This window comes from Phascolarctos cinereus, unplaced genomic scaffold, assembly GCF_003287225.1.
Source record: "Phascolarctos cinereus isolate Bilbo 61053 unplaced genomic scaffold, phaCin_HiC Scaffold_1;HRSCAF=81, whole genome shotgun sequence".
Classification (NCBI taxonomy): Eukaryota; Metazoa; Chordata; class Mammalia; order Diprotodontia; family Phascolarctidae; genus Phascolarctos; species Phascolarctos cinereus.
This window is the reverse complement of record NW_027555514.1, coordinates 196,760,066-196,787,871: the sequence shown is the minus strand read 5'-3', so window position 1 is coordinate 196,787,871 and position 27,806 is coordinate 196,760,066. Positions and strand designations below refer to the sequence as shown.

Below are 27,806 nucleotides of genomic sequence, written 5' to 3'. Positions count from 1 at the left end.
CATTAATGTTATTACAGGTTAAAATATGAACCTGAAAAGATGTGTAATGGGAAGGTAAGTTAGTGAAGTCAGAGAACATGGAGGATGATTGTTCTTACTTCATCTTTTAGATACATCAATTTAATCCCCAATTTAACTCAACATTTATTAAACTTCTACATTGTATAAGCCATCCTGCTATTCTCTTCTATGCATTTAACAATGTTTCAATGACCCTCTTCTTCTTTGTTTTCTCTCTTAAAGAGAGAATGTTATATTTCTAAACTGACATATAATAATATTAGGATCATTACTGTTCTATTTTTAATCTCCTACTATATGCATGGCACGGTGCTAGGCACAGTAGTTCAAAGACAAAAATGGAACATTCCTTTGCCCTCAAGGAATTTACATTCTGATGCAGGGGATATGACATGTATATAAAGGAATATAAGGTACTTTGAGGATAGGGAAAGACGAGGGAGAGGAAAAAGGAAAGGGAGAATGAGAGAGGGGGTGGAAGGGAGAAGGCAGAGAGAGAGAGAGAGAGACCAAGAGAGAGACAGAGTAACAGAGACAGAGCAACAGAGACAGAGAGAAAGAGAGAGACAGAGGCAGAGACAGAAAGACAGAGAGGCCCACAGAGAGGATTCTTAGGAGTGGAATCATTACAGGCAACAGGGATGATATGTTTGAACTTATGGAGTTGGGAGATGGAGTGTCAAGTTCAGAGAAAAATAGCTCAGTCTGGCTGGAGTACGGACTGTGTAAAGGGAGTAATATAAACAAAGCTGGAAAGGCAAGTGGTAGACGGATTGTGGGAGGTCTTTCATGTTAGATTCAGGGGATGTGATCCTGGAACTAATAGGGAGCCACTGAAGCTTTTTGAGCAAGGCAGTAGGTAATATGATTCAATTTATATCTTACCTCTAAGCAGACAGTGTATTATAGTACTATTGTTCACTTTTGAAAGAGCCATATCACCAAAGGAAACATTTATTATATGACTATTATGCTCTTCTAGGGGTTTTTCCCTATTAGATTTCATGATATTATTGTTATCACTATTATGTTTCAAAAGAGCCTATCATATCTCCAAGAGAGACCTTTATGAAGAACAGCTCTTTTAAGCAAATTCTAGGCTCTTGCTGCCCAGGCTTCAATTCTCCCACTCCATGTAAAATGATAGCAATGATTAATAGTCAAGTAGTTACGGCAAGCATTATGGTTACTTAAAAGGAGAAAAATCTTTTATATTATATGGAACCATAAATCTCGCCTAGAAACACTGTAGCTATCACCAGAGGCATATGTATTTCAATTTGATGGAGTAATATGTTAAAGTATGGAGCCATCAAAGCTCTGAATTTTGGCCTGAGCTACCCCTATTTTATTTTGAAAAGCCATTTATTCATAAAGGCAGGTATTAAATAAGGTAGAATCACATATAATTTCAACTACATTATCTTTTGAGGGAGCAGGAAGGAGATTATGGGTGTTTTTGTGTATGTGTGTGCTTGTTACTCCAGTGATCTCAAACAGCTCACCATCATAAAAGCTATCTCTTTAATTCCAATAATTTCCTACTGATATGATATGGTTGAGAGTCAAGGAATGCCACAGCCTCAGAAGAATCAAAATTACTAGTGACCCAAAGGGAAAGTGCATGATGCATAAGCAGGCTGCAACATATTGCTGGCAATGATTTGTGTGGGAAATGGTTCAAAAGATAGCATCCATGACATACATAATCCAATAATAATAGTAAGATTAGAGATTTAGACCTGGAGGGGACATTAGCTGTTACACAATCCCACCTCTTCATTTTATAGATGATGAAAATGAGGCCCAGAGAGGGTTAAGTGATTTGCCCAAGATCACACAGCTAGTAAACCAGATGCTCTGATTCCAAATTCAGTACTTCTTTCTTCCATGTTGCAGGAATCATATAAGGAGGTGGACGGATGGCTTGAATGCTACCTTGGTACCCTCAAAGAATAAGAGAGCAAGGATGTCAGTACCCTGGATAGACTTTTTGTTGGGGACTTATGAAAATAAAAGGATGAGAATTACATGATACTAGTGTAAGCTGCACCACAGGGGAGGAGTCCCCCATTGCCAGTGAAGTCACAGGTCCATCCAAAGACCTAAGGATGCTGCATGTACGTAGGTGTGTGAGTTGGGAGGAAAGGGGACTGGAGGACATTGAGCATGAGGGGAAAAGGGTTAGGCAGATTCCAAGTGCCTCTGAATAATATCAGAATGAGGAAAAGAAACAGGACTAGAGTGGATCAGTTAACAATAGGTTCTCTACTTCCACCTAGAAAAACTTATAATTAATTATAATAACATGTGATTTTATAGTCTTTAAAGCTTACAAAGCACTTTCCTCACAACATCCCTGCCTGTAGTGAGTATTATTATGTCCGTTTCACAGATGAGGAGACTTGTGGGTCTATAACAATGATAATAAAAATTATAGCTGAAATTTATATATAATTTTAAAGCTTGCCAAGGGTTTTATAGACATTAATGACTAGAGGAAAGGAACCAGACCAAAAGGAAGTGAAGCTAGGTGAACAGCAATATATGTTGCCTGTGGATATTCACCAGATTCCTTACTAGACTACTCTGGGGCAACAGAGTGGTTCTTTCCTTATATCTACTGACTCCTATATCTATATCCTATATCTACTGGCTCCATGTTTCCATGGAACATAACTCAGCCTCTGCGCATGAGCAATGATGGAAATACTATGTGTGGCTAATGTCCTGTCAATTACTAGATGATCATTTTTCACATTGGCAGGTTCTGATAATGTCTGATGTTGTCATTCCTTCTCTCTCCATCTGATGCTTCTGACATAAAGTAAACCTTCCTGTGATGGAGGCTTTGGTGTCAGTGTTTGGTGGTGTTGGTGGGAAGGAGAACTGAGAACAATTGGGTGTGTTGTCTGGTTGGTGCTACTAATTGTATATCTAAGAAAATAAAAGAGAACTTGGTTAAATTATAATAATATCAATAATAACAATGATAACAATATTAATCATAATCCTGTGTCTATTAGGGAAGGAGACAAGCCTCCTAGCCTCCCTGGGACAGCCATTCCATCTCAACCATTATATCTCTGACTCCTTACAAACTATACAATAGTTGTTTTGTTTGCCCAGGAAAGAAGGAAGTATCCCAGACTCCCTGATCCAGCCATTCCATTTCCTCTAGGAACCCTATCTGGCCTTGGTCTCCTACAGTTCCATGCCAGCTACACCCCCACCTTCCCCAATGGTATCTTTTCCTACCCTACAACCATTTACAGCTACATGTGGCTGCCTGATGCTGTGGGACAACTCCATCTTGAGGCCAAACCTCTAGGGATAATAATGAACTACCTGATCCCATTCTTCAATGATTAATTTACTTCTACAACTTCACGTCCTCTTCATCCTAGTGATTCTGAATCCTTAGCTGTCATTTTAAAAATCCTAATCTCCATCCCCCACTGACCACTCCCTTATTCCCATCTTCCTTTAACCCAATCCCCATAAAGACCAACTCTTGAAGGCTAGTCCCACCCTTTCAAGTTGTGCTCTCTGGAATGCCTATTCCATGGGTAATAACTTTTCTATATCTTTTCCTTTTCCACTCCTTTCATCTTTTTACTCTCACTGAGACCTGGCTCCCTCCTGAAGACAAAACTTCCCTGGCTACCTTTTGTAGTACCAATTGTAATTTCATTCATATTACCTCCCTTTAGACCTACTCCCCAAACCATCATATTTGGAATATTCTTAGTTCCCCATTGCCACTTTCAGACTTTCCTTCTATCACTACAACTCCTTCTTTGACGTTCGTTCAGTTGAAATTTGTCTCCCAACCAAAATTCTATCTTTAGCTTATTATTAGTTATTAGCTACTGGCTTCCAGGATATTCTGCTTCCTTCCTCAAAGAGTTTAGCGTCTGGTTCACGGTCTTTTTCTCCTTCCTATAGTACAGCATTAATCTCTTGCCCTCACACTTTAACATACACATTGACATCCCCTCAAACACCTTAACCTCCCAGTTCCTCAACTTACTCATTTCCCATGACCAATTCTTCCATCTCACTTCAGTTGCACTGAGTTGGTCATACTCTTTGATCTTTCCTTGCCTTGATCTTTCCATCAACCACAAGTGGTCCACTTTTATGTTCATGAACTCTGAAATTCCTTTACTTGATCATCATCTCACCTCACCCGCTGCCTTGCAACCTCTAACCTTGTTCTTCATCCTCACTGTGACCTCCAATCCCTCTACCCCTCAGGTCTTTCCTATATTATCACTCCTGTGTTGGCTATATTCTACTTGCTTCCCTATCTTGACCCTTTAGTGAAACGGTTCAACTCTTTACTATCTTCCTCTTCTGAGTCCCTTGCCTTCTTATCCTACTGCCAATCTTGCTCTGTTCTGTCTCAGTCCTTGGATTATTCCCCACTATGTGCTGCCTTTGCTCCTACTCACTTGTTGAATGAAGCTAAAGATAACCATGAAACTATGCTGCTGGATCCCATTACAAATTTATGTTACATAATTTCAACTGGGCCCTCACTGTATCAAGGGAATCTTTCTACACCTCTCTAACTGATGTAATGTCAGTCACCTCAGTGGCTTTTCCAAATGTTTTCATCTCTCTTAAAATCTCTAATACTTTGTCTCTCCCTATTCTCTCAGCTGAAAACCTTGCCTTATATTTCACTGAATAAACTAATATTATTCCCCTTCTCATCTCATGCCATCCAGAAACCTGCCCCCACTATTTGATCCTTCAACCTCATCTCACATGAAGAGACGGTCCATTCTACCTGCATAAGTGATCTCATTCCATCCAGTCTTCTCTGGTAGATTTTTCCCTCTATCATCACCACTCTCATGCTAATCTTTAATTTCTCTCTGTCTACTTGGTCTTTCTATACAGCCTACAAACATGCTTGTCTTTCCCATCCTAAAAAACAAACAAACAAACCTTTACTTGATCTGTTCCTCTATCGTCTTATGTCCTTCCTCCCTTTCATAGCTGAACTCCTTGAAAAGGTGTCTACGATCACTCAATCCTCCACTTCCTTTCCTCTCATTCTTGTCTTAACTCTGCAGTTTGGCTTCTGATCTTTCTCGTAATTCAGCCAAAACCGCTCTCTCTAAAAATCTCTAATTGCCAAATATAATGTCTTTTTCTCTATCCTCATTATTCTTGACCTCTCTTCAGCCTTTGATGCTGTAGATAATTTTTTTTTCTCCTTGACAGTAGGTTTTAATGACAGTGCTCTCTTCTGGTCTTCCTCCTACCTCTTGACCTCTCCTTCTCAGTCTTCTTTTCTGGATCTTTATCCAGGTCACATTTGCTAACCAAGTTTCCATTCTGGGCCCCTTCTCCTTTCCCTCCATATTATTTCACTTAGTTATCTCATCAACTCCAATGGATTTAATTTTCATCTCTATGCAGATAATTCTCAGACCTATTTATCCAGCCCTAACGTTTCTTCTGACCAAGTAGTCTTACACCATCAATTGCCTTTTGGAATCTCAAATTGGATATCCTATAGAAATCTTAAACTCAACATGTTCAAAACTGAACTCATTTTTTCCACCTAGGCCCTTTCCTCTTCCCAGCTTCCCTATGACCATTAAGGGTACCACAATTCTCCCAGTCACCCAGGCTTGTAACCTAGGTGTCATCCTCAACTCCTCATTCTCTTACCCCACCCTCATCCCCTTAACCAATGAGCAACAAAGTCGTATTGGTTCTGCCTTTCTAACACCTCTTGCATACACTCTCTTCAGATACTTCCACCATTTTGATACAGGCCCTCATTCCTTCATTCCTGGACTACTGCAATAGCCTTATGATTGGCCCACCTGCCTTAATTCTCCATTCCAGTCCATCCTTCATTCGGCTTTCAGATTTATCTTATTAAAACACAGATCTAACCATGTCACCTATCTATTGAATAAATTGTAGTGGCTCTGTATTACTTCCAGAAACAAACAGAAAATCCTCTGTTTGTCTATTAAAGCCCTTTATATCCTAGCCCCTTCCTACGTTTCCAGTCTTCTTATACCTTACTCCTCTCCATGAATTCTGTGATCTATTAACACTGCTATTCCTCACTATTCCTCACACAAGACCCTCCAAACTTTGATTGGGCATTTTCACTGGTTGTCCCTCAAGACCAGAATTTTCTCCCTCCTCATCTCTGTCTCCTGGCTAGCCTGGCTTACTTCAGTCCCAGCTAAAATTTCCCCTTTTGAAAGAAGCTTTTCCTGATTCCTCTTTTAATTCTAGTGCCTTCCCTCTTTGGTTATCTTTAATTTTTACTGTATATATTTTGTTTGTATAAAGCTGTTTTTTATGTTATCTTCTCCATTATAGCACTTTTCATGGTGCCTGGCACACAGTAGGTACTAAATAAATACTTATTGATTGACTGGCTGAGGTTCTTGACAGCAGGAACCATTTTTTGCCTTTCTTTATATCTCCAGTTTTTAGTACATAAGTTGTGTGGCAATTAGTAGGCACTTAAGAAATGTTTGTTGACTTATTAATAATAATAACAATAATGATAGTAACATTAACAATTAACACTTAAATAGAAATTTGAAGTTTATAAGGCATTTTACGCATATTATCTCATGACTATTCCAACTGAGTCTGAGAAAGAAAGGAATACTATTTAGGATATAGCTATGGTACAACTTAAAAATAAAATCAAATCAACAAATATTTTGAGTTAGCTTACTAAATACAAGGTACTGTGCCAGACACAGGTCATTATCGTGGACATTGGGATCATGCCAACATATCTATGTAGGTTTCAGGAAGACAACAGACTTTGCATGAGGACATCTCTAACAGTACTTTCATGGTACTATAATACTTTTTGTACTAAAATATTTCTGAGGATCATTAATCACTTCATTGACATATGTATTTGTTCTGAAGTCTCTTCACTAGTGTCCCTAGTTAGATTATATGCTTTTCAAGGCAGGGACCATGCCTCTTTTTTTCCTCTGTGTTCACCCTAGAGTACCTACGACTATACTTCTGAACCACACAGGCACTTAATATGGTGACTTATAGAATTTAATTTCTCTTTCTTATATCACCGTGAAGTGGGAAAAGGATAGAGAGTACTCTCTGTCCTCTGGAAGAGCTTGGCATGGCACCCAGCAATCCCACCAAACTACTGGCTAAGTATCTAATGCTTTCTCCATTAAAACATGGAGAACCATGCCTCAAACCATATCAATTTAATGGTTGTAGGTATCTCAGCAAGGGTATTTCATAACCTCTTTCTAGTGTTTTGAGCAATAACTATAATCATGGAACTCTATCAAATCCACATGTTTTTGTGACACATAGAATCCACCTTCCATCCTCTGTAAAGAGTATAATTTTCAAAAAATTAAAAATGAGTATCAACTAAGGAGCACCGGAAAGGCAAATGGTAGGTGTGAGTAAGCTGCAACATGTCATCAGACAAGGAATTATGAAGACCTGGAGTAAAGGATGTTACCAAAGAAGCATATGAATGGAAAAAAGAAAAAAGATGCTCATGTGGCTAGAGTGATGCATGGCCTGGGTGCTCCATTGGTGGCTGCTTGATTTCAAAAGAAAGCAAGGCTGCTACATGTGGAGTGGATCCCCTGTGATGAACTTATGGAAGGACATAGGCAGGATAGGCAGGCAAGGATGGGACCAACTTTGGATCCTTGGAGAGAATGCCCACATAAATGAGATCACAGATCCATTTGAGCATTTTAGTAAATATTTTCGAAAAGTACATATTTTAAGAAACTGCAAAAGTTTTATATCAAGGGAGAATGAGAGAGATTAAGTAATTGTTTGCATATGTGGCAGAAAAAGAAGCAGTGATGGAACAGGGGACGGGAATAAACATTTTTATAGTGAATACTACATGCCGGGCACTATGCTAAATACACAAATATCATCTCATTTGATCCACACAACAGCTCTATGAGGTGGGTGATGTTATTCTTCCCAATTTTCAGTTGAGGAAACTGAGGCAAAAAGAAGTCAAGTGACTTGCCCAGGGTCACACAGCTAGCAAGTGCATGAGGCTAGATTTGAACCAAAGTCTTCCTGCCTCCAGGCCTGGTGCTCTGTGTATCATGGCACCACTCAGCTGCCATAATATGCTTTTGAATAACACAGGGAAAAGGGAAAAGACAAGGTTCAGGCTGCCTTCATAAATCAGGCAGCAGCAGGCTGATTGATGACTCCCATACTGTATTGTCTGTGGGGTTAGATTTGATGAGATGTGAATCATTTCCCTGCAGTAGGTGTCCTGGAATATCTGCCAGCTCTGACACTTTTTCAAAGGAACAGGGCTACCACATTATGTTCTCTGGAATGCCAGGTTGAGTCTATTGGCCTGCATCTTGGGCTACATCTCCTTACAGAGCTCTGTGGTTCCTTGGTGGAACCGAGCTAGAAGTCCACATAGCAGAGCCACAGATGGTGGGCTAGCAAGGGTCAAAGCCTATTGAAGTTCCCAAAACAAATTTGATAAATGCCACTTTTCAAACTCTTTGATTCTCATCTTTGCTTCCTTGCAATATTCCTTGGATACTGGACCCTTAACTTCTTTATTGATCTGGAATGAGTGATAACTACTTCTTGGATTTCTACTAGTAACCCTTGGGATAGCCTTTACTTTATTTCTGACACCCCCCTAGAAATGGGGTTTACCCTTTGGCTTTTCTTTCTAATATTTCCTTTTGAATGACTAGGACGCTTTTGACTGGGATAACTGTTGATGGTTTCTATTAACTCTCATGAAGCCTCTATTACTTTGGGAAGGCATGCTCATTGTGTTCAGTCCAGTCGTATTCAGGCAAAAGGATTCCCTCATGCTTCTCTTCCCATGCAAGTCTGTGAAGAGCTGCCTTCTCAAATGGATCCATACCTAGTATTCAATCCCTAAATCTTGAAAATGGGTGTACACCCCTTACTCAGTCTTATATTCTTTAGGAGACAGGATTAGTTTCTCTACTCTGTACTCAGAGGCCTTTTAATTATTTTCTAGACTTTGCTGTCTACTACCTCTAAACATGCATACCAATTACCTTACCTATTGAGTACCCATCATGTCTAAGACTAAGAGGAGGCTAAAGAAGAACTTTCCTACAAAGGTGTGTAGATCTGTGAAACCTCAGCTTAGTGGGTCAAAACAGAATAGCAGACCACTGGGTGCAATATAAAAGAAGAAGTTCTGGATTTGGAGTTGAGGGACTTGGGTTTGAATCCCTGCTCTTTTATCACTAGTGGTTTGACCATGAACATGTCCCTTAACTTCTCTTTTCTCATCTGTAAAATGAGAAGCTAAATTAAACAAAACCAGGTCTTGCACTGTAGACCTTATCTGTGGTAAGAAAGCAATTTGTAAACATTAAAATACTATATAAATATGCCATTATTATTCTTCAAATCAAGTCAACAAGGCATTTATTAAGCATTTACTGTGTGCTTACACTGTGCTGAGTGCTGGGAATACAAATACAAGCAGAAAAACAGACAGTGCTTATCCTCAAGGAACATCCTTTCTAATGAGGGAAGACAGTACATAAAATAAAGCTGAAAGGGGAGCAGTGTGGAAGAGGAGGTATCCAGGTCTGGGGATGGAGAAAGCCTTGAGAGTCAGGAGTGGAGCCCAGAAAAGTATGAAAGATGCTCCTTAAAATGGAGGTTCTGGAAAGAACCAGCCAAACAGGGGAAGAGGCCTCGGAGCCTCTCTTCCAGTTTATATTATTCTAGTTAAAGAACCACTTGAGTCTCTTAGGAAGGATTAGAGCTCCTAAATCTCCTGATTCATGAAATTCCAAGGTCTGAAGTGGACTGAAGTCCAGAGCTCATAGCATTTGTTTATCTTTGTTGTTGTTCAGTTGTGTCTGACTTTCATGGCCCCATTTGGGGCATTCTTGGCAAAGATCATGGAGTAGTTTGCCCTTTCCTTCTCCAGCTCATGTTACAGATGAGGAAACTGAGGCAAACAAGGTTAAGTGACTTACCGAGGGTCACACAGCTAATAAGTGTCTGAGTCTGGATTTGAATGCAGGTCTTCCTCACTTTTAGCCCTGCACTCTATCCACTGTGCCACTTGCTGACCCTCAGGAGTTCATTACTATATTGTAAATGTTACCAGTGAGCACTGGGTTTGGGGAGGTGAGCTGCAGTTGTGCACCAGGCATCCACCCATCTCTATTAGAGCAGGAACAGTCATTTAAGCTGGCTCTGTACTGGAGTTAAACCAGCCCAGCCCTTTCAAGAGTTACAGTGCAGTGCATTAGAGATTGGAGGAATGAAAAGTACATAGCATTCTACAAAGCTTGCACTAGCTCAGGCCTGTGGGGGTGGGTGTGGTGGTGTGGTGCCCAGGGTTTTCCTCCTTTGTTTCCTCTAGTGTGAGTAAATGTGACTGCTGTACTCTGGTCATGAACCTGAATGGTGCATTGGTATTTCTCTACACGTCTTAAGGCCTGTGCTGCTTGAAACCAGGACAGAGAGAATAGAGCAGTGGAGACATCCAGAAGATTTACCACCAGACCTGACGATGTGGTCTTTCGCAGCTCAGGCTAATGTTCTATCACTGCATGAGCATCTTCATGAGAGAGACTGGAAACATGCTCCTTGAGGGCAGGGGCTATCACATTTACCCCCAGTTCCTTGCCTAGAGTAGGTTCTGAATAAATATTTGTTGAATTGCCTTATAGTCAGACTATTGCCAGATCTTCTTCTTTTAAAATATCAAAGCAGATGATTCCACATTCTCCCTTGGCACTGTGTTCTGTTCCCTCAGGAAGCCTAGACTTGTTCTGCCTAACGGGTAATCCAGACAGTTGCAGCTGCAGTGCTCGCTCTCTCTCTCTCTCTCTCTCTCTCTCTCTCTCTCTCTGTCTCTGTCTATCTCTGTCTCTCTGTCTGTCTCTGTCTCTGTCTGTCCCTGTCTGCCTCTCTCTCATCTGTGGTTCTGGGTATAAAAAAAACAGTCAAACCAGGATAACAGTGAACGCCTAAAAGAGGAGCCTGAGAAATACTTGTTTTGTTTTTCTGCATTTCTTACTCAGCTTGTGACGTCCATGTGCACTTTACTCTATCATAAATCTGGCCTGTTGTGCTTTGGGGTTCATTTTGCCTTTTTTCCCCCTAGGTGGCAATTCTGGAGACTAAGTCCTATAAACTCTGATCCCTAATCCCCAGCTGAGTACTCCCTGTTTCATACATCATTCCACATTGAAATTGGCTCTGCAGGAATAGCAAGAGAGGATGCTTTCTGTCTTGTCAGTAAACTATGCAGATATGAGTCAGAAGACACACCAGGGAGCACACGCCTTCTGAAGGGGAATAGTGATCTTGTTAACTAGTCACTCGTCAGACAAGAATGGCACTTTATGGGGATGTAATTCTGCATCCAGACTGCCCATAAAAAATCTGTATTGCAAGTGGTCTGTGTGGCCTTCATCTCCTCCCCACACCTATGGAAGTACATGGTCACTACTGAAGGGAAAGAATTTTGTGGCCTCCTTTTTTTTACAGGAGAAAGAAACCTTTTCCAGTATTCTTCACGCTCCATCTAGGCAGAAAAGTTAAGTCAATTTTAGGCTTCATTAATACAGAGATAGTATTCAAGGAACTTTATAGATTAGATGAAGTAAGGGTCCAATTCCTTATTTTACACAAGAGTAAACTAAGGCACAAAGAGAGAGATTTGCCCAGAATAGAGTCTTAAAATCACAGGATTTTAGAGCTGAACAGAACCTTAGAGACCATCATCCAAAGAGGCTCTACTTTACTTTGACCACATGTGTCTGACTATACCTGAGAGTCCAGTTCTGGATGCCATGATTTAGGAAGATCATAGATGAGATGGAGCATATCCAGAGAAGGGTGACCATGTTGTTGAGGAAATTCAAAAGTATGCTGTATGAAAACTGGTTGAAGGAACAGGGATAGCCTGGAAAAAAGACCTCGATGGAAGATCACAATAGTGTTCTTCAAAAGTCTATTATATGGAAGACAGAATGAACAAGTGTTTCGCTTTTTCCAGAGGGCAGAATTGCAACCAATGATTGGAAATTGAAGAGAGGCAGATTTCAGATCCATATACAGAAAAATTTTCTAACAACTAGAGTTAAGAGTAGAGTGGGTTTCCTAAAGAGGTAGTCTTTAATCAATCAATCAATCAATCAATCAATCAATTAATCAATCAATTGATAAACATTTGTCAAGCACTTGCAATGTGCCAGACACTGTGCTTTAAGGTCCTCCAGTGGAAACTAGAAGACCACTTGTTACAAATGTCATAGAGGACATTCCTGCAGTTATGAATTGGATTAGATACCTCTGACCTCATTTCCAACTAAGATATTATGATTAAACTTATAGTATTATCCTTTAAAAGTCCTGCTTGTTCATCATACTCAATCAGATATTCCCACTCAGTGTTTACCTAAAGATTATCTCTTGAACAGCTCTTCTGTTGATGTTTTTATTGCCCTAGCATGGGAAAGCAACACCTTCACCCTTGGGGGTGATGGTCAGAGTCATGACCAAGAATTTTGGCGCCCAGAACAAATTTAATTGGGTGACAGGGTTGCAGTCACACTACTAACATTTTTATTGGAGGCAATTGGGGTTACGTGACTTGCCCAGGGTCACACAGCTAGTAAATGTCTGAGATAAAATTTGAACTCAGATCCTCCTGACTTCAGGGCCAGTGCTCTATTCATTGTGCCATTTAGCTGCCCTGTTACAGTCTCACTAGGGGAAGGAATAGCTTAATTCCCAGAAAGTATTGCTGAAGATCCCTAATCCCCTAAATTCCAGAGAGAAGGCCAAGGAGCGGAGAGGTGACAGGTGGAGAGTGCGGCAATATGGGAAGATGGGCCCATGGACAGGAGGTGAACCTTTGTGGGGTGGGTAGCACTGGAAACTGACAGAACTTGCAGACAATCTGGAAGGCTAAGTATGACGGGCTGGAGAATTACCGTGGGGAGGAAATGTACCTCCATCCTTGGATGTTACAGCTCTGAGGCAAATCCCTAGTTGTCCTGCTCTATTTTCTGATGATGGTCAGTGCTAGCTGGGGAAATTTCCAAAAGGTAGATGTCCAGCTAGCTGTTCCTATGATGCTGTTTCTTCAGTTCTGTGTCTGCAGGGTGCTCTGCTGGGAATTAAAAGAAATAAAGATCCCTTTCGGCTACAAACAGGAGAGAATTTTATCATCTTTACTAACCTCTTTTCTTTTCTCATTTAATCACCTGGGATAGCTAATTACTGGAACACAATGACTCTTCAGTTAGAGAGTGACCAACACCCATACTGGCGTTTCTCTAATGAGCTTGCTGTTGTCCTTTATTTTTGAAGAGGAGCAATGGCACCATGAGGGTGATGTCTTGACTTGTATGTGAACTGGACGTAAGTGAGGCAGCATTGCACAAAGTCTTCCAGAGTCATCTCTGTCCAGTGGCAAGACAAAAGTCAGGATGACTGGTGATGGCCCGGATGCAGTGGTTGACTTTGGCATCTCTGATGTCTCACTAAGCTCTAAGAGCTCCACAGCTCCTACTTCAGCCGTCTTCACAGCCATTGAAACAAATTGTTCTTATTCCCCCTTTCAGTTGGGGGAAGGCTTCACGTGTTCGAGATTGACACTCCCCTAACTCACCTTGAGCAAGAATGAAAATTACATAAGAAAGGCAAATGCTATTCCTTTCTCCCTGAGAAGTCTAGGCAAAATATGTTTTATGGCATTCTGTCCCATGGGACAGCCCTCTAACACAGGGCAGATTCAAGGCAAATAATGTTTGAAGCTTGAAAACAACTCAAAATATGCACTTTTCCTTGATGTGGAGAATACCCAGACAATAGCTCAGGAGTCAGATAAAGGGCTTTCATGTATAACCAGAGGCCCTTTATGACATTTAATTCTTATATTAGAATATTTTATTATCTTAGACTGTACAGGATGTACAGTAATTACATAGCTCTTTCAGTTAACGACAATTATGAGTGTGACTGGAATCACATACCTTTGAATTCCACTAATATATAATAAGCTTTATTGGAGGCAGATGGCATGTAGCAGCTAGAGAGCCAGCACTGAAACCAATATTCCCTCTGATACACACTGGCTGTGTGATTTTGGGCAAGTCACTTAACCTCCCACTGTTCCAGGCAACTCTCTACAATTACAAATTGCAGGGGAGCTTCCTTGTAATAATGAAATCACAGGTCTAATCCCTGTCTACTACCTTATTCCTGCTAATATACATCCTTCAATATGTTGATTTATGTCAATTCTTTCTGGTTTAGGCTGAAAAACCTGAAGACTAAAGATGACATATAAATGGTTTCTATGTGTAATCTGAGTCGCAAAATCCATTCATATAGGACTCTCTTTCCATTGGTGGAGATCAATGCCCTGCGCTTGCATCAGGGGTGGGGCAGAGTTGGTAAGAGCAAAGGAGAGGAGAGCACCAGTCCTCTCTTGTCTTTTTGGGCTCTTGCAATTGCTTCACGCCCTTCTGGCTTCTGGTTTTGAGAGATAAGATGGATGATGCTAACTCCATGTCAGATTGCTGAAGGGAAAACAAGAGTCTGGGAAGAAGATGACATAAGAAGAGCTAGCAGTCTCTATCATGTCCCTATCCCCAGCTTGCTACACTAAGGATTTCAGGGACCTTGTCCTTTAGTGAGATCTGAGACTCTCTGTCTTTGTAGAGCTAAGTCATCTCACTTCCAAAAGGAGAACTTTTTCATTCTATATTGTCTGGTACATATTCTCCTATGTTTACTTCCTCCAATTTCTGTTTAGCTATCAACTTGGATAAATGGGTTTCTTTGCTATTTGCTAGGTGTCTATTCATTGTGGAATTGGAGTCAATTCTTAGTTATAAAGCTTGGGCCTCCATTCTCCATTAATGAACAGCAACCAAAATGTCTTGAACCTGAAAACTATAACTTCTAGACTAGTAATATTTAAGGGAGTTGATAGATATAATTCTAATTTAGTGTCCCAGGCTAGAATTAGGACAGGAAACTCTTAATCTCCTGGATTAGGAGAACAGAATGGTTACATCTACCTTCCACCCCTGCTTCCCTTCTGCCCAGGAATTAAAGTCTCCCTTGGAGGAAGGCAGGGCTGGAGGAGACATTAGAGATATATCTGTTCATGCCTCTCTGTGAGCCAAACAAAAACACCCTTATGCTACCTGTAGGGGGATAGCTTCACTACATGGGATTCCCAGAAGAATGTTTCATACTAATCTCCCCAATCTCTGCCTATTGAGGTCCTTCTCCTTCCAGGTCTAGATCAATGCCACCTTCTCTATTAAAACCTCCTTTGATCACTCCTCATCTAGAAATGAGCTTTCTGGAAGCTACCACACTACTCTATCTGTCCTCTAGTATGAACTTGCATTTCCTAACTTGTATCCTACAGGTCCGTCCTGCATCATTTTGCCTGGACCTCCCTATCTAGCTAGTTGATTCTACCTCCACAATATCTTTTGAATCTGTTCCCTTTCCCCTATTCACCCAGTTACCTAACTATAGTTCAGGCCCTCATTCCCTTTCACCTGGTCTACTGCAATCACTCTCCCTAGTGGATGTTCCTGACTTCAGTCTCTTCCTCCTGCAAACGACAGAGTTCCCAAACGGATATTCCTAAAGCACAGGTCTAAACCATGTCATTCTTCTGCTGGAGAACTATTAGCATTAAACTTTAGGAGAAAACAAAATGCCTCTCTCTAGTTTTCTTTTCTTTTCTTTTCTTTCCTTTCTTTCTTTCTTTCTTTCTTTCTTTCTTTCTTTCTTTCTTTCTTTCTTTCGGCAGTCAGGTTTAAATAACTTGCCCAGGGTCACACAGATATTACGTGTCTGAGGCCAGATTTGAACTCAGGTCCTCCTGATTCCAGGACTGGTGCTCTATCCACTTCATCTCCTAGTTGCCCCCTCTCTAGCTTTGAAAGCCCTTCACAATATAATTCCAAATTTTCCTTCTAGAATGACTGCAATATCATTCCATCTCATCCACTCTAAAGGTCAGTAAACTGGCTCACTTGCTATTCCCCAAACACAACCTTCTATTTCTATATCTTCACATAGGCAGGCCTCCCATGGCTGAAATTTACTTTTATTTCACTTCTTCCTTGTAGAACCCCTAACTTCCTCCAAAGCACAGTTCAGGTATACTTCCTACAGGACACCTTTCCTGATGCTTCCAGTTTTTAGTGGCACCACTCTTCACAAAGTTACTTTGTTTTCTTCCCATCTCTCTGTCTCTCTCTCTCTGCCTATCTCTTACTTATTTATCTCTTACTCTATATCTCACTCAATCTGTTATTATATTGCCTACTATTATTATATTGTCTATTGTTGGTGCCTAACTCTTACCCCATTCTCTACCCCCAGAATAATGCAAATTCCTTGAGGGCAGGAACTATTTGGTTTTGTCTTTAAATCTTCAGTGCCAGACATAGAGTAGCTGCTCAATAATATATGTTGAATTGGATTGGACCAGTAGCATTTTTCAATAATGTCATGAATACATTATAACCAAACCTTGTTATAATATTTCAAAGCCTCACACTGTCAAAAGGTAGCATAGTGTAATATGATGAATACTGAATTTGAAGTCAGAAATCTGGGTTAAATCTTGGTTCTGTTTCTTACTGTGTGTCACCTTGTAAAAGTAACAATATCCCTGGGCCTCAATTTCTGTAAAATGGCAGATCGATTAGCTGGAGAACATTCAGAGGAGGTGAATCAGGGTAGTGAAGGACATTAAGTCCATGCTATATGAAGAAATGGTATGTTTAGTGGAGAAAAGATAGGAGATAGGGTGAGGTGATAAGGGGAGGACATAAGAGTTTTCTTCAAGTATCTGCAGGATAAGGAAGAAGGATTTGATTTATTCTGCTTGGCTCCAAAAGGCAAAACCAAGAGCAACTGGTAGAAAGGTTTAAGTAAGGAAAAACTTTCTAATGATTAGAGCTTTCCCAAAGTGGAATGGCTCTTCTGCTTCAGAAGATGATGTGTTCCTCTCATTAGAGTTCTTTAAAGCAAAAAGTAGTATGTGATAGGATTAATATCTATCAGTGTTTTCCCATTACATGAATTAGAACTATTCACCTTCCTTCCCTCCTACAATAGGGTTAGTTTTCCCTAAAAGTGACCAAGCTATCCTCGGGACTTAATTGGCCTCTGCCTCTTTTCATACAGCTTTCTGGCCACCTCCAGGCATTAAAAGTCTTATTCATCTTTTCAGTTCCTTAGGAAAATCTGAATGTGCCATGTTTTGTTTTCAATACTGTATGAAAACAGAAAATACAGCTCATTAAAAATAAGACTGTTGGAATTTTAAAAACAAAGTCTTATTCATGTGGAGTCAGGTAATTTTCTATGTGAGTCACCTTGGGGAGGGGTGGGGAACTATGTCAAGAGAAGCTTAGTTTCACTACAAGTTTGCTAGGTCAAGGCAAAGTAAGTAGTTTTTTTTTATTAACTGTTCAATGATTTATTTTGTCCTAATTTTGAATCTGAACTTGAAAAATACTGGTTTTAGGTCTGCCTCTAACAACTGGATAACCACTTGTCTGTTGTACTATAGAAAGGATACTCACACTCACATATACCCAGATTTACATGTATAAATGTATATGTATGTATGTGTGTGTGTATATGTATATACAGAGAGAGAGAGAGAGAGAGAGAGAGAGAGAGAGAGAGAGAGAGAGAGAGAGAGAGAGAGAGAGAGAGAGAGTTTTTGGGTTGACATGTAGAGGGGTTCCTCATTTAGGTATAGGCTGAACTAGGTGTCTTGTGAACTCTCTTCCAACTCTGAGATTCTGGGATTCCTTCTGATGCTACGGAAAGCATATTAACTTTTAAGTCTTAGGACCTGGCTTCAAAGCCCACTTCTGATGCTTACCAGCTTCGACAAGTCCTTAAAATTTCTTGGGCTCCAGTTTCCTCATATATTAAATAAGAAGGTTGGACCAGATGACCTCTGAGACCTCTTCCAGACCTTGACCTCTGATATTCAGATCCTCTCCTGGGCTAAGTCCTATGATCCTAGCTGATTGCCAATTGGTAATCCTTATAATGTTGTTCCTATAACTGCCTCTTATAACGTTGTTTTGTCTAATGTGCTAACATGTCAGTCAAGGTATGGCTGTTGCTATTTATGGAAATGTCGTATAAGTACTGTTGGACTATATACTCTTTGAGGGTGGGGACTTTGTTTTTAATTGTTGATCAGCATAGAGCATAGTTTTCATAAGGGTTTGCTGAATTTAATTAAATGCATTTTTAATAGGTACATAATAAATACCTTTGGATGTTATGTTGATAGGGAGGGAAAGAAAGAAGCACAGGAAAAAAATCTTTTGCTTTTATGACTTCATCATCTGATTAATTCTCACCACTGAATGAATGCAAGGAATGAAAAATCAGCTCTCTGCAATCAAATTTACAAGACTGCCTTTAGCAGGGGCATGAAGAGCAAATACCCAGGTGGCCTCCCTTCTTTTAACACTGTGAAAGGATTCTGAGATTATGCTGTCCAAATGTGTCTCTTCTCTGCTTCATTCTCTGCCCTTTGGCTAGTTTCCTTAGTGGTGACTGTTGGATACAAAGCTCTCCTAGTTCTAAGAGCTATTCACGCTAATTGAAAATTGATGCGTACTGTGGATGCTGCCACAGAAAAAGATGGAACAGTCTATCTAAAGACACTAGTTACCTCCTTAGGGTCCCAGGAAGTCTAAAATAATCCTGACTAGCTGTGATTAATTAAAGATGATCTCTTTCTTTCCCTACATTCCTTCATCTTCCGGTCTTTCATGGTGGCCTGTATCCACAGATGGCAGATGGCTAAGGTCATCTCACAGGGCAGACTGCCTACAAACCAGGACTTCAGTCTTATTCCAGGCCTGAGATCTTGACTGAAGAAACAGGAAATGGCAACTTATTTTTGCATACAGTGTGCCAGCAAATTCATTTATTGTAAAAAAAAAAACTGCAGAGAAATGTATCCAACTTTAGCTTCTGTTATCTCCTTGAAAAAACAACCAGTGATTTGATTTCTATGTGTTCTGTCCCAAATTCAGCCTGTCTTGTCTCTCTCCTTCGGGAGCCATCACCATGGCAATGCCATGGGTGACCAACCCCACAGCATGGTATACTGGAAAGAGAAATGAATGTGGGTTCAAATTCCAGTTCTGCTACTTACTACTTGCATGACCTTGGGAAAGTCACTTCAGTTTTATGGGCTTCAATTTCCCTGCCCATAAAAAAGAAGGTGACGGACGAGATGATTTCTAAGGTTCCATTCAACTCCATATCTATGAAATTGTGAGCCTCTGACTATGGGTGGGAGCCAGAATCCACTGCTATTGACTTTTTCATTCCCAAATTGGAATATCTAATTCATTTATTATAATTAAGAGAATTAGAAAATGGAATATTACATGCTTTTATTTTTATATGCTTCTGAGGACACAATAATACCTTTAATTAGAGCATCAATTAAGTTAGTAAGAAAATAGTTGTATTGTATAAAATAGGCTAAGAAGGTATTTATGCAATGCTTTCCCTTATGCATTTGTTGCAAAATGATGAATACTAAGCTGCCAAAAAGCTGAATGTGGCTTATAGGGACCCAGAAAGGCTAACTCATAACATGCCATTAACTACTATTCCAACTTATTTTAATTGCAATTCATTATAGACATATTCCAATGGACTCTATGCTTAATATCCTTTTTGCTGCATTTTATCTTGTCTATTTTCTTCTGACTTTCTAGTTCTGGAGTCTTCCTTACCTTTACTTCCTGCAGTATAATAAGAATTTTGTTGTCATTGTTCATTTGTTCAATGATGTCTGAATATTGGTAACCCCATGGGTCATACCATGCCAGACACCTCTATCTTCCACTATCTTTGGAAGTGTGTCCAAGTTCATGTTTGTTGCTTCCATGACACTATCTCTCCATCTCATCCTCTGCTGTCCCCTTTTCCTTTTGCCTTCATCTTTCCCAAAGTCAAGGTCTTTTCCAGTGAGTCCCATCATCTCATTACGTGGACAAAGTATTTAAGCATCAGCTTCAGTATTTGACCTTCTAGTGAATAGTCTGAATTTGCTCTCCGAGGGACTCTCAAAAATCTTCTTCAGCATCACAATTCAAAAATGTTGATTCTGCAGCGCTCAGCTTTCCTTATAGTCCAACTCTCACAGACATACAAAACCATATCTTTGACTTTATGGACCTTTGTTGGCAAGATGATGTCTCTGCTTTTTAGTCTGCTGTCTAGATTTGTCATAGCTTTCCTTCCATTGAGCATCTTTTAATTTCACGGCTGTAGTCGTCATCTGCAGTGATCTTTGAGCTCAAAAACACAAAATCTGACCCTGCTTCTTTTTCTTCTCCCTCTATTTGCCAGGAAGTAATGGGACCAGTTGACAAAATCTTAGTTTTTTTGGTGTTAAGCTTCAAACCAGCTTCCACACTCTCCTCTTTCACCCTCATCAAGAACTTCTTAATTCCTCTTCACTTTCTGCCATCAGACTGGTATCATCTGCATATCTGAGATTGTTGATATTTCTCCTGGCAACCTTAATTCCGGCTTTTGATTCATCCAGCCTGGCATTTTGCATGATGTACTCTGCATATCAAAGTTAAATAAATAAGGTGACAACATACAGCCTTGTTGTACTCCTTTTCCAAACTTAAACCAGTTAGTTGTTCCTTGTTTGGTTCTAGCTGTTGCTTCTTGGCCTTCATACAGGATCCTCGGGAGACAAGTAAGATGATCTGGTATTCCCATTCCTTTGAGGACTTGTCCAATTTTGTTGTGATCCACACAGTCAAAGGCTTTACCAGAGTCAATGAAGCAGAAGCAGATGTTTTTCTGGAACTCCCTTGCTTTCTCCATAATCCAATAAATGTTGATGTTTTAGTCTCTAGTTCCTCTGATTCTTCAAAAACCAGTCTGCTCTTCTGGTAATTCTTGCTCTGCATATTGCTGAAGCCTTGCTTGTGGAATCTTAAACATAACATTGCTGGCATGTGAAATGAGTGCAGTTGTTTGGCAATTTGAACATTCTTTGACATTGTCCTTCTTTAGGATTGGGATATAAAATGATCTTTGCCAAATCTAGTGGCCATGGTTGAGTTTTCCAAATTTGCTGGCATATTGGATGAAGCACTTTAACAACATCATCTTTCAGAATTTTCAATAGCTCATCTGGAATTCCAACACCTCCACTAGCCTTATTGTTAGCAATACTTCCTAAGGCCCACTGGACTTCATTCTTCAAGATGTCTGGCTCTAGATCAGTAACCATACTATCATGGTTATTGGTAATATGATGATCTTGCTTATATAGCTATTTTATATATTCCTGCCACTTCTTCTTAATCTCTTCTGCTTCTAAGTCCCAACCACTTTTGTCTTTTATCTTACCCATTTTTGCCCCAAACTTTCCCTTGATATCCCTAATTTTCTTGAAGAGATCTCCTGTCTTTCATATTCTATTGTTTTCTTCTACGTCTTTATATTACTCAATTAAGAAAACCTCATCTCTCCTTGGTATTCTCTGGAATTGTGCATTCAATTGGGTATATCCCTTTCTCCTTTCCCTTTACTTCTTTCCTCAGCTACATGGAAAGTCCTCATCAGCCATTTTGCTTTCCTGTTCTTTTTCTTTGGAATGTTTTTTGTTCCTGCCTCATGTATGATATTGCAAACCTCTCCATAGTTTTTCAGGCATCCTACCAGATTTAATCCCTTCAATCTATTCATCACCTCCACTTCATATTCCTAACAGATGTTATTTAGGTTATACCTATATGGTCTGATGGTTTAACCTACTTTCTTAAATTGAAGTCTGAATCTGCCCATCTTGGGTAACCCTGACTAGCAGAGCTCATAGTTTCATTGAGCTATTCAAACTCCTGTACTATAACTAGGCAGTGATCCAGGAGGGAATAATGATAATACTAACAATAACAGCTAATGTTCATATACCACTTTAAAGGCAGGTAGGTGGAACAGTTGATAAAGTGCCAGGCTTGGAGTCTGGAAGACTCATCTTTGTGAGTTCATATCTAGTCTCAGGCACATACTAATTGTGTGATCCTGGACAAAAGTCACTTAACCCTGTTTGACTCAGTTTCTTCATCTGTGAAACGAGCTGGTGAAGAAAATGGCAAACCACTCTAGTATCTTTGCCAAGAAAACCCCAAATGGGGTCATGAAGAATCAGACATGACTAAAAACGACAAAAAATTGCTCCCATTTTCTTCTTATAAGAACCCAGTGAGTTAAGTGATATTGTTATCCCCATTTTACAGATGAAGAAACTGAGGCAGACAGAAGTTAAGTGATTTGTCAAAGGTCACATAGCTATTAAGTGTTGGCAGTCAAATTTGAACTCAGATCTTTCTGACTTCAGCCTAGCACTCTATCCACTGCACCACCCAGCTGCCTATAAACTATTTGATATTATCTTGAATAAAGAAAAGATATCTGTTATGAACTTGGGCTGAATTATTCTAATGGGAAAAATTTTGTGATGGATTTTTCTATTTCCTCTCTTACTTAGGAGAGAGGGAGGGGAAGCAAGTTAGCTAAAAGATTATGTAATGAGTGCAAGTGCATTTAAATTAGCAGACTTTCTCATTGGCTGAAAATGGAAGAATGCTCTAATGTGCTTGATCCAGAAAATCTAAGTGTTTGAATTCCATTCTGTGTGAGGCCACAAGGGATCGATGCTCTCGCCTAGATGGAATCAAGATGGTTAAATTAGCCATGGGGAACGTTCATTAAGGATGGCTTTAGAAAACTTAGATGGCACTCCATCTGGGAGAAGATTGATCTCTTTAATACACATTTGCAATTATTTGCCTTTATATTACTTCTGAATTGTGTAGTCTCTCTTATAAATAAACCCCTAAAATATAAACTTTTGAACTGGAGTCTTTGGAGATAAAAAATAGAAAGGAAAGAGAAGACTAATTGATTAGACTGGAGCCTCACATTTGGTGGCAGCATCAGAGGAAGGGAAGGCATGTAACTAGGGTTCAGGTGTGTCCGGTCTCTCAACCTGAGGAGCCAGTCTAGCACAGAATTCAGTAAGTCTAGAAGGCTTGGTACCTCCCAGAATGGGTTTAGAGATTTGGGAAGTCTAGATATTAGGCAAAGGTGAAATCCTGAGGGCCAAAAGCAAAATCTGCTGTCTAGGAAGCTAATAGTCTAAAGCCTAGGGTTAAATTCTTCATAAATCCCATCCTGCTTCTAGTAAAACACAGCTGTTTTAGGAAAGAAACAAAACCCAGAGCATGAAGCATCAGTAGTTGAAAAGAATTAATGTCCACTGTATTATTATTATGATGACTATAAATAATAACTAACTTTTACATAGTGCTTTAAGATTTGCAAAGCACTTTATAAATATTCTTTCATTTTTATCCTCACAAAAATCTTGGGAGATAGGTGCTATTATTATCCTCATTTTACAGATGAGGAAACTGAAGCAGACAGAGGTTATGTGACTTGCCCAAGGTCACATTGACAGTGCCTGAGGTGAGATTTGAACTTAGTTCATTGACCCTGGTTCATTGAAGCTGGTTCATCGTTCAATGGATCTTGAACTGCTCCAGGTCCAAGCCTTCTCTTCCCTGAATTTCTTTATAGAATTATAGGCTTATAGGACTTTAGATTTAGAAGTTATTTAAGTATCATAGATTCAGAACTAGTACATCGGAGACCATGTGATCTAACCTTCTCATTTGACAAAGGACAAGACTGAGGTCAGGATAGGGGTGGTGGTGTTTAAGTGATGTGGTCAAGGTCACATATGCACTAAGCATTGGAGATAGTATTTATCCTCAACTGAAACTGGGGTGGGATGTTCTGTTTCCAAATCTTGGTTTAGAACTTGGATGGACTGGTTTTTCCAGGAAAGACAACTAGTTTGTTATAGCAACAAAGCACATTCTAGGGTCTGAGCTCAGTTCCTAGAATTAGCTCTTTTAATGTGCAAAAAGGAGAAAGATGAACTATCATAAAAGTTCTTGCTCTGGCTAGGAGACAACATGTCCCTGTGGATGGTGAACGGTGGCCCAACAAATGGTAGATAATGAACTTCTAAAATAATGTATACTTAGAATAATGCTCATAGCCATTAATCATGAAATAAGGATGCCAGCATTGAAATTTGTTGAGTGGTTGAGCTGAGGTCCTAATTCTCTTGTTTTTAAGAGGTAATTCTCACTCTCTTTCAGGACAACCCTTCCACTTAACTGAGTGCTAAAAAGAAGTTGTCTAGTAAATAAGTCTGCTGACAGTTCTTAAATTCCAGGTATATCAAGGTGTTTCCCCAGAGGTTGCTCTGTGGTAGCAATCCTCATTCTCTTCATACCACTAGACACTCTGTCTCTGACCTTCAGGACAATTCATTCAAAACTGATCTTTCTTGCCTAAAATCTTTCTTAATATTTTAAAAAAATAGTCCATAGTCTTTTGTTCATATGTTTACTGGCTTGGTTATGGTTTTATGTTTTCAGATGAATTTGACAAGGATGCTCCTAGCTATGACTTGCATGTCATAGACTTGTGTCCTCTACCACTGCCAATGAGGAGCTTCTACTTTTTCTTCTTCCATCTTCTCCCTTCCCCAAATTCCCACTTAGGACACACGGTTAGGACAGGTTCAATTCTCTGTACAGGAAGTACTTGGAGCCACCAAACATTAGGAGAGAGAATCCTATGAAGTAGAAAAGTTTTCCACCCTATGAAATAGAAAAGTTTTCTAACTGTTTGGAAAATGTAACCTGGCATGCAAAGGAGTAACAGTGTTGATAAACGTGTTGTCTTAAAAAGAAAATCTTTATCAGCAGGTATCAGTTATTCCTTCTTCCTCTCCCCCTCCACACACACACACACACACACACACACACACACACACACACACACACATATTTTAATGTTAAAGATATCAGAAGGAAATATGAAGTTCTTTGGACCAATAGTAATTATTTTGCATCCATGTCTCTATTCTCTTTACCATTAATATCACAATGCTCTAGTTATGAGAATTACCTTGTCCTGAGAGGGCTCACTATTGAACTCTATAGAAGTTTGCATGAGAGAAGTCTGTGACCTCTGCTCCCTCCCTCCCAACACCATGCCCAAAGATAGAGAAGACTTGCTTACTGTTTCTGGGCTTCTCCTCATCCATGCCTTCATCTTCATTCTCAGGGTCAATATCTTCAGCTTGAGTAATCCAGTCCAGGTAGCCTTTGAGGTCCTCCTCTAGCTGCTGCTTCTCTCGCAGCTTTTGGAAGTCTCCTCGAGCCTTTGCCTTCTCTCTCTCTTTGGAAAACTCTCTGGTGAGCGAGTGTGGGAGTAGTGTGTGTGGGGTGGGATGGGAGGAAACAGGGAGAGGAGGAGGAGGAAGAGGAGGAGGTGGGAAGCAGGAAGGGGAGGAAATGTAGGGATATTGAAAAAACAACAGGATTAGATGGGGTTCCACAGGAAAACCTGCCCATATACCCCTACCTCTGATAGATACTCTGTCTATACACTCCACTTCTTGTCACATGACTAGGGAAGAAGCATTGAAGAGGATCTTCAGAACTATCACAAACCAGCCTAAATGGGGGTGGGGAAGGTTGCCTCTACTTTAGATCATGACCTTAGCATTTCTACAGTACCTACTCTCTGAAAAATCCATTACATATAGCAGCTATGAAAACTTAAAAGAATGGAACCCATGATTTCATCCCTGTTTGAACATACACTAGCCAGCATCCTGGTACTTAGTAGACAACATGGGAAGTCTCAGGGTCAATTAAGTTATAAAAGGCATTCAGAGAGAGTGTTCTAATCTCTGTGCTCTCTACTCTCCACATTTAAGAACATCCAATGGCTGTTAGGTACAAAAAGATTTTCAGAACAAAGGTTCTTTCCCACAAAAAAATAAATAGCAAAGATTCCGAACACAAGAAAATACCTTTCATTAAAAAAACTCCAAATCTCAGATAATATGAAAATCGAAAGATAAATTTAATATTAAAACAATAGTGATTTCAATGGAATTATGATTTTGCTGGGACAGTGTTTCTTGTTTGTTTTTCTATTCAACTGTGGTTCTTTATCTGTTATCTTGAATTACACATAAAGCTCTTTTGCTTTATTCTTCTGAACTCAAACTTGTGTATATGTGTGTGTGTGTGTGTGTATGTGTGTGTGTGTGTGTGGGATGAGTGTATGGGGGTGTGTGGGGCGGGGGGGGAATGAGTGTATGTGTGTGGGTGGGCGGAGGGGGAATGAGTGTATGCCTGTGTGTTAAGGATGGTGGATAATATAAGACTGACTTTCAACTTTCACAGAAGAATCATTGTTAATTTATTCCTCATCATGTTGGTTCCAAGGGGACTTAGGGAATAATTTAGTGGTTACCTGCAGTTTTAGTTTTCCCATCCTCGGCCTGAAAAGTTCCAGCCAGAAGCTGAGAGCTTATAGAAGTCAACTGGGATAGGGTGGAATTTCTTCCCCAGACGTTTCAATTGGAATAGATGTCCAAATAGAGAAGAGGGAAGGGCAACCCAGATAAACTATAAGATGGCCACTTAACTGGCAGCGTTATTTCCACATGCACTTTTGAGGGTGAGCATCTTGTCTCTGTAGTCTGCCTGTACTGTTTACTGTATTCATCATTTGGTTGGAATGATGTGCAGCAGGTTTCTGGCTGTATGTGTGGATAGTTAAAAGGAAGGAAGTGAGGAAAAGTGGGGCAAGGAATTTTTTCTTTTTAGTTGGGAGAGGTGGGTGGGGGGGCCTCATTCTAATGACTTCTTTTCAACTGCTTCCTTAAAGACATTCTGGCTTGGATTGAGTTTTGTTTTTAATTTTGATTGAGTCCAATTCTAATTGGATTTAACTTTCTCTTTCCCTGGCTCCTGGCCAGCCAACCACATAACTCCATTTACTTTCCTAGGGAGTTCTTATATTACGGAAAAAAGTGCCAGAATGACAGCTGGCACTGAAGATGGACACCCCCAAACCCACCCCCGCCCCCAGCAGCACATATCATGTTTATGTGCCAATGGTGGGGCGTGGCAGGCAGCAATGCTGGCTTATCTGCCTCCTGCTTTGTACCTTACTAACCCCACCTCAATCCTGCCCCCAAGGGATGGTGTCCTGCATCCAGAATTCCATTTCAGTTGTTAATTACTTGACTTCCCTCAGAGACTACCTTTCCTGTTATCTATACCTTTCCCATTCCTAATAGAAGATGAACCCCTAACTAATTTCCTATGGAATGGGGCAAGTACCAGAACCAAGAGGGCACTGAGTAACTAAATATTCCACTTTTTTTTTTTGCAGGCAATCCAGAGTAGGAGAGAGTTCAGGTTCTGGTCATAACCAGAACTTCCTCTTAGAGGGACGATGGGATAATGGGATTTTAGAGCTGAAAGAGACCTTGAAAGGTCCCTCATTTAATAAATAAGGAAACTGAGGCTCCAAGAGGTCAGGTGACTTGTCCAGAACCTAGAACAAACTAGTAGGGGAAACTGAGCCATTTTTATTTTGGAACCCAGTGGAATGAGAATTATCTATGTAACCAATACCATAAGTGAAGTTCACTAAAAATGTGGGGGATGAAAAATGCAAGGTTTTGCATTTGCTTATCAGATACCTAACTTTCATGGGTTTTAAGACTTCATTTCCTTGAATTGCACAATTAAATATTTCGAGGAAGGGCA

The 27,806-nt window shown here is 40.1% G+C and overlaps 1 protein-coding gene across 1 annotated transcript in view; it reads right to left on the bottom strand.

Moving 5' to 3' along the window:
* The window catches only part of CACNA1C (calcium voltage-gated channel subunit alpha1 C), a 1,008,001-nt gene that overhangs the window by 226,992 nt on the left and 753,203 nt on the right, over window positions 1-27,806 (bottom strand). The window contains 1 exon segment of the mRNA XM_078156118.1: window positions 25,252-25,424. Coding sequence (XP_078012244.1) covers window positions 25,252-25,424 — 173 coding nt within the window.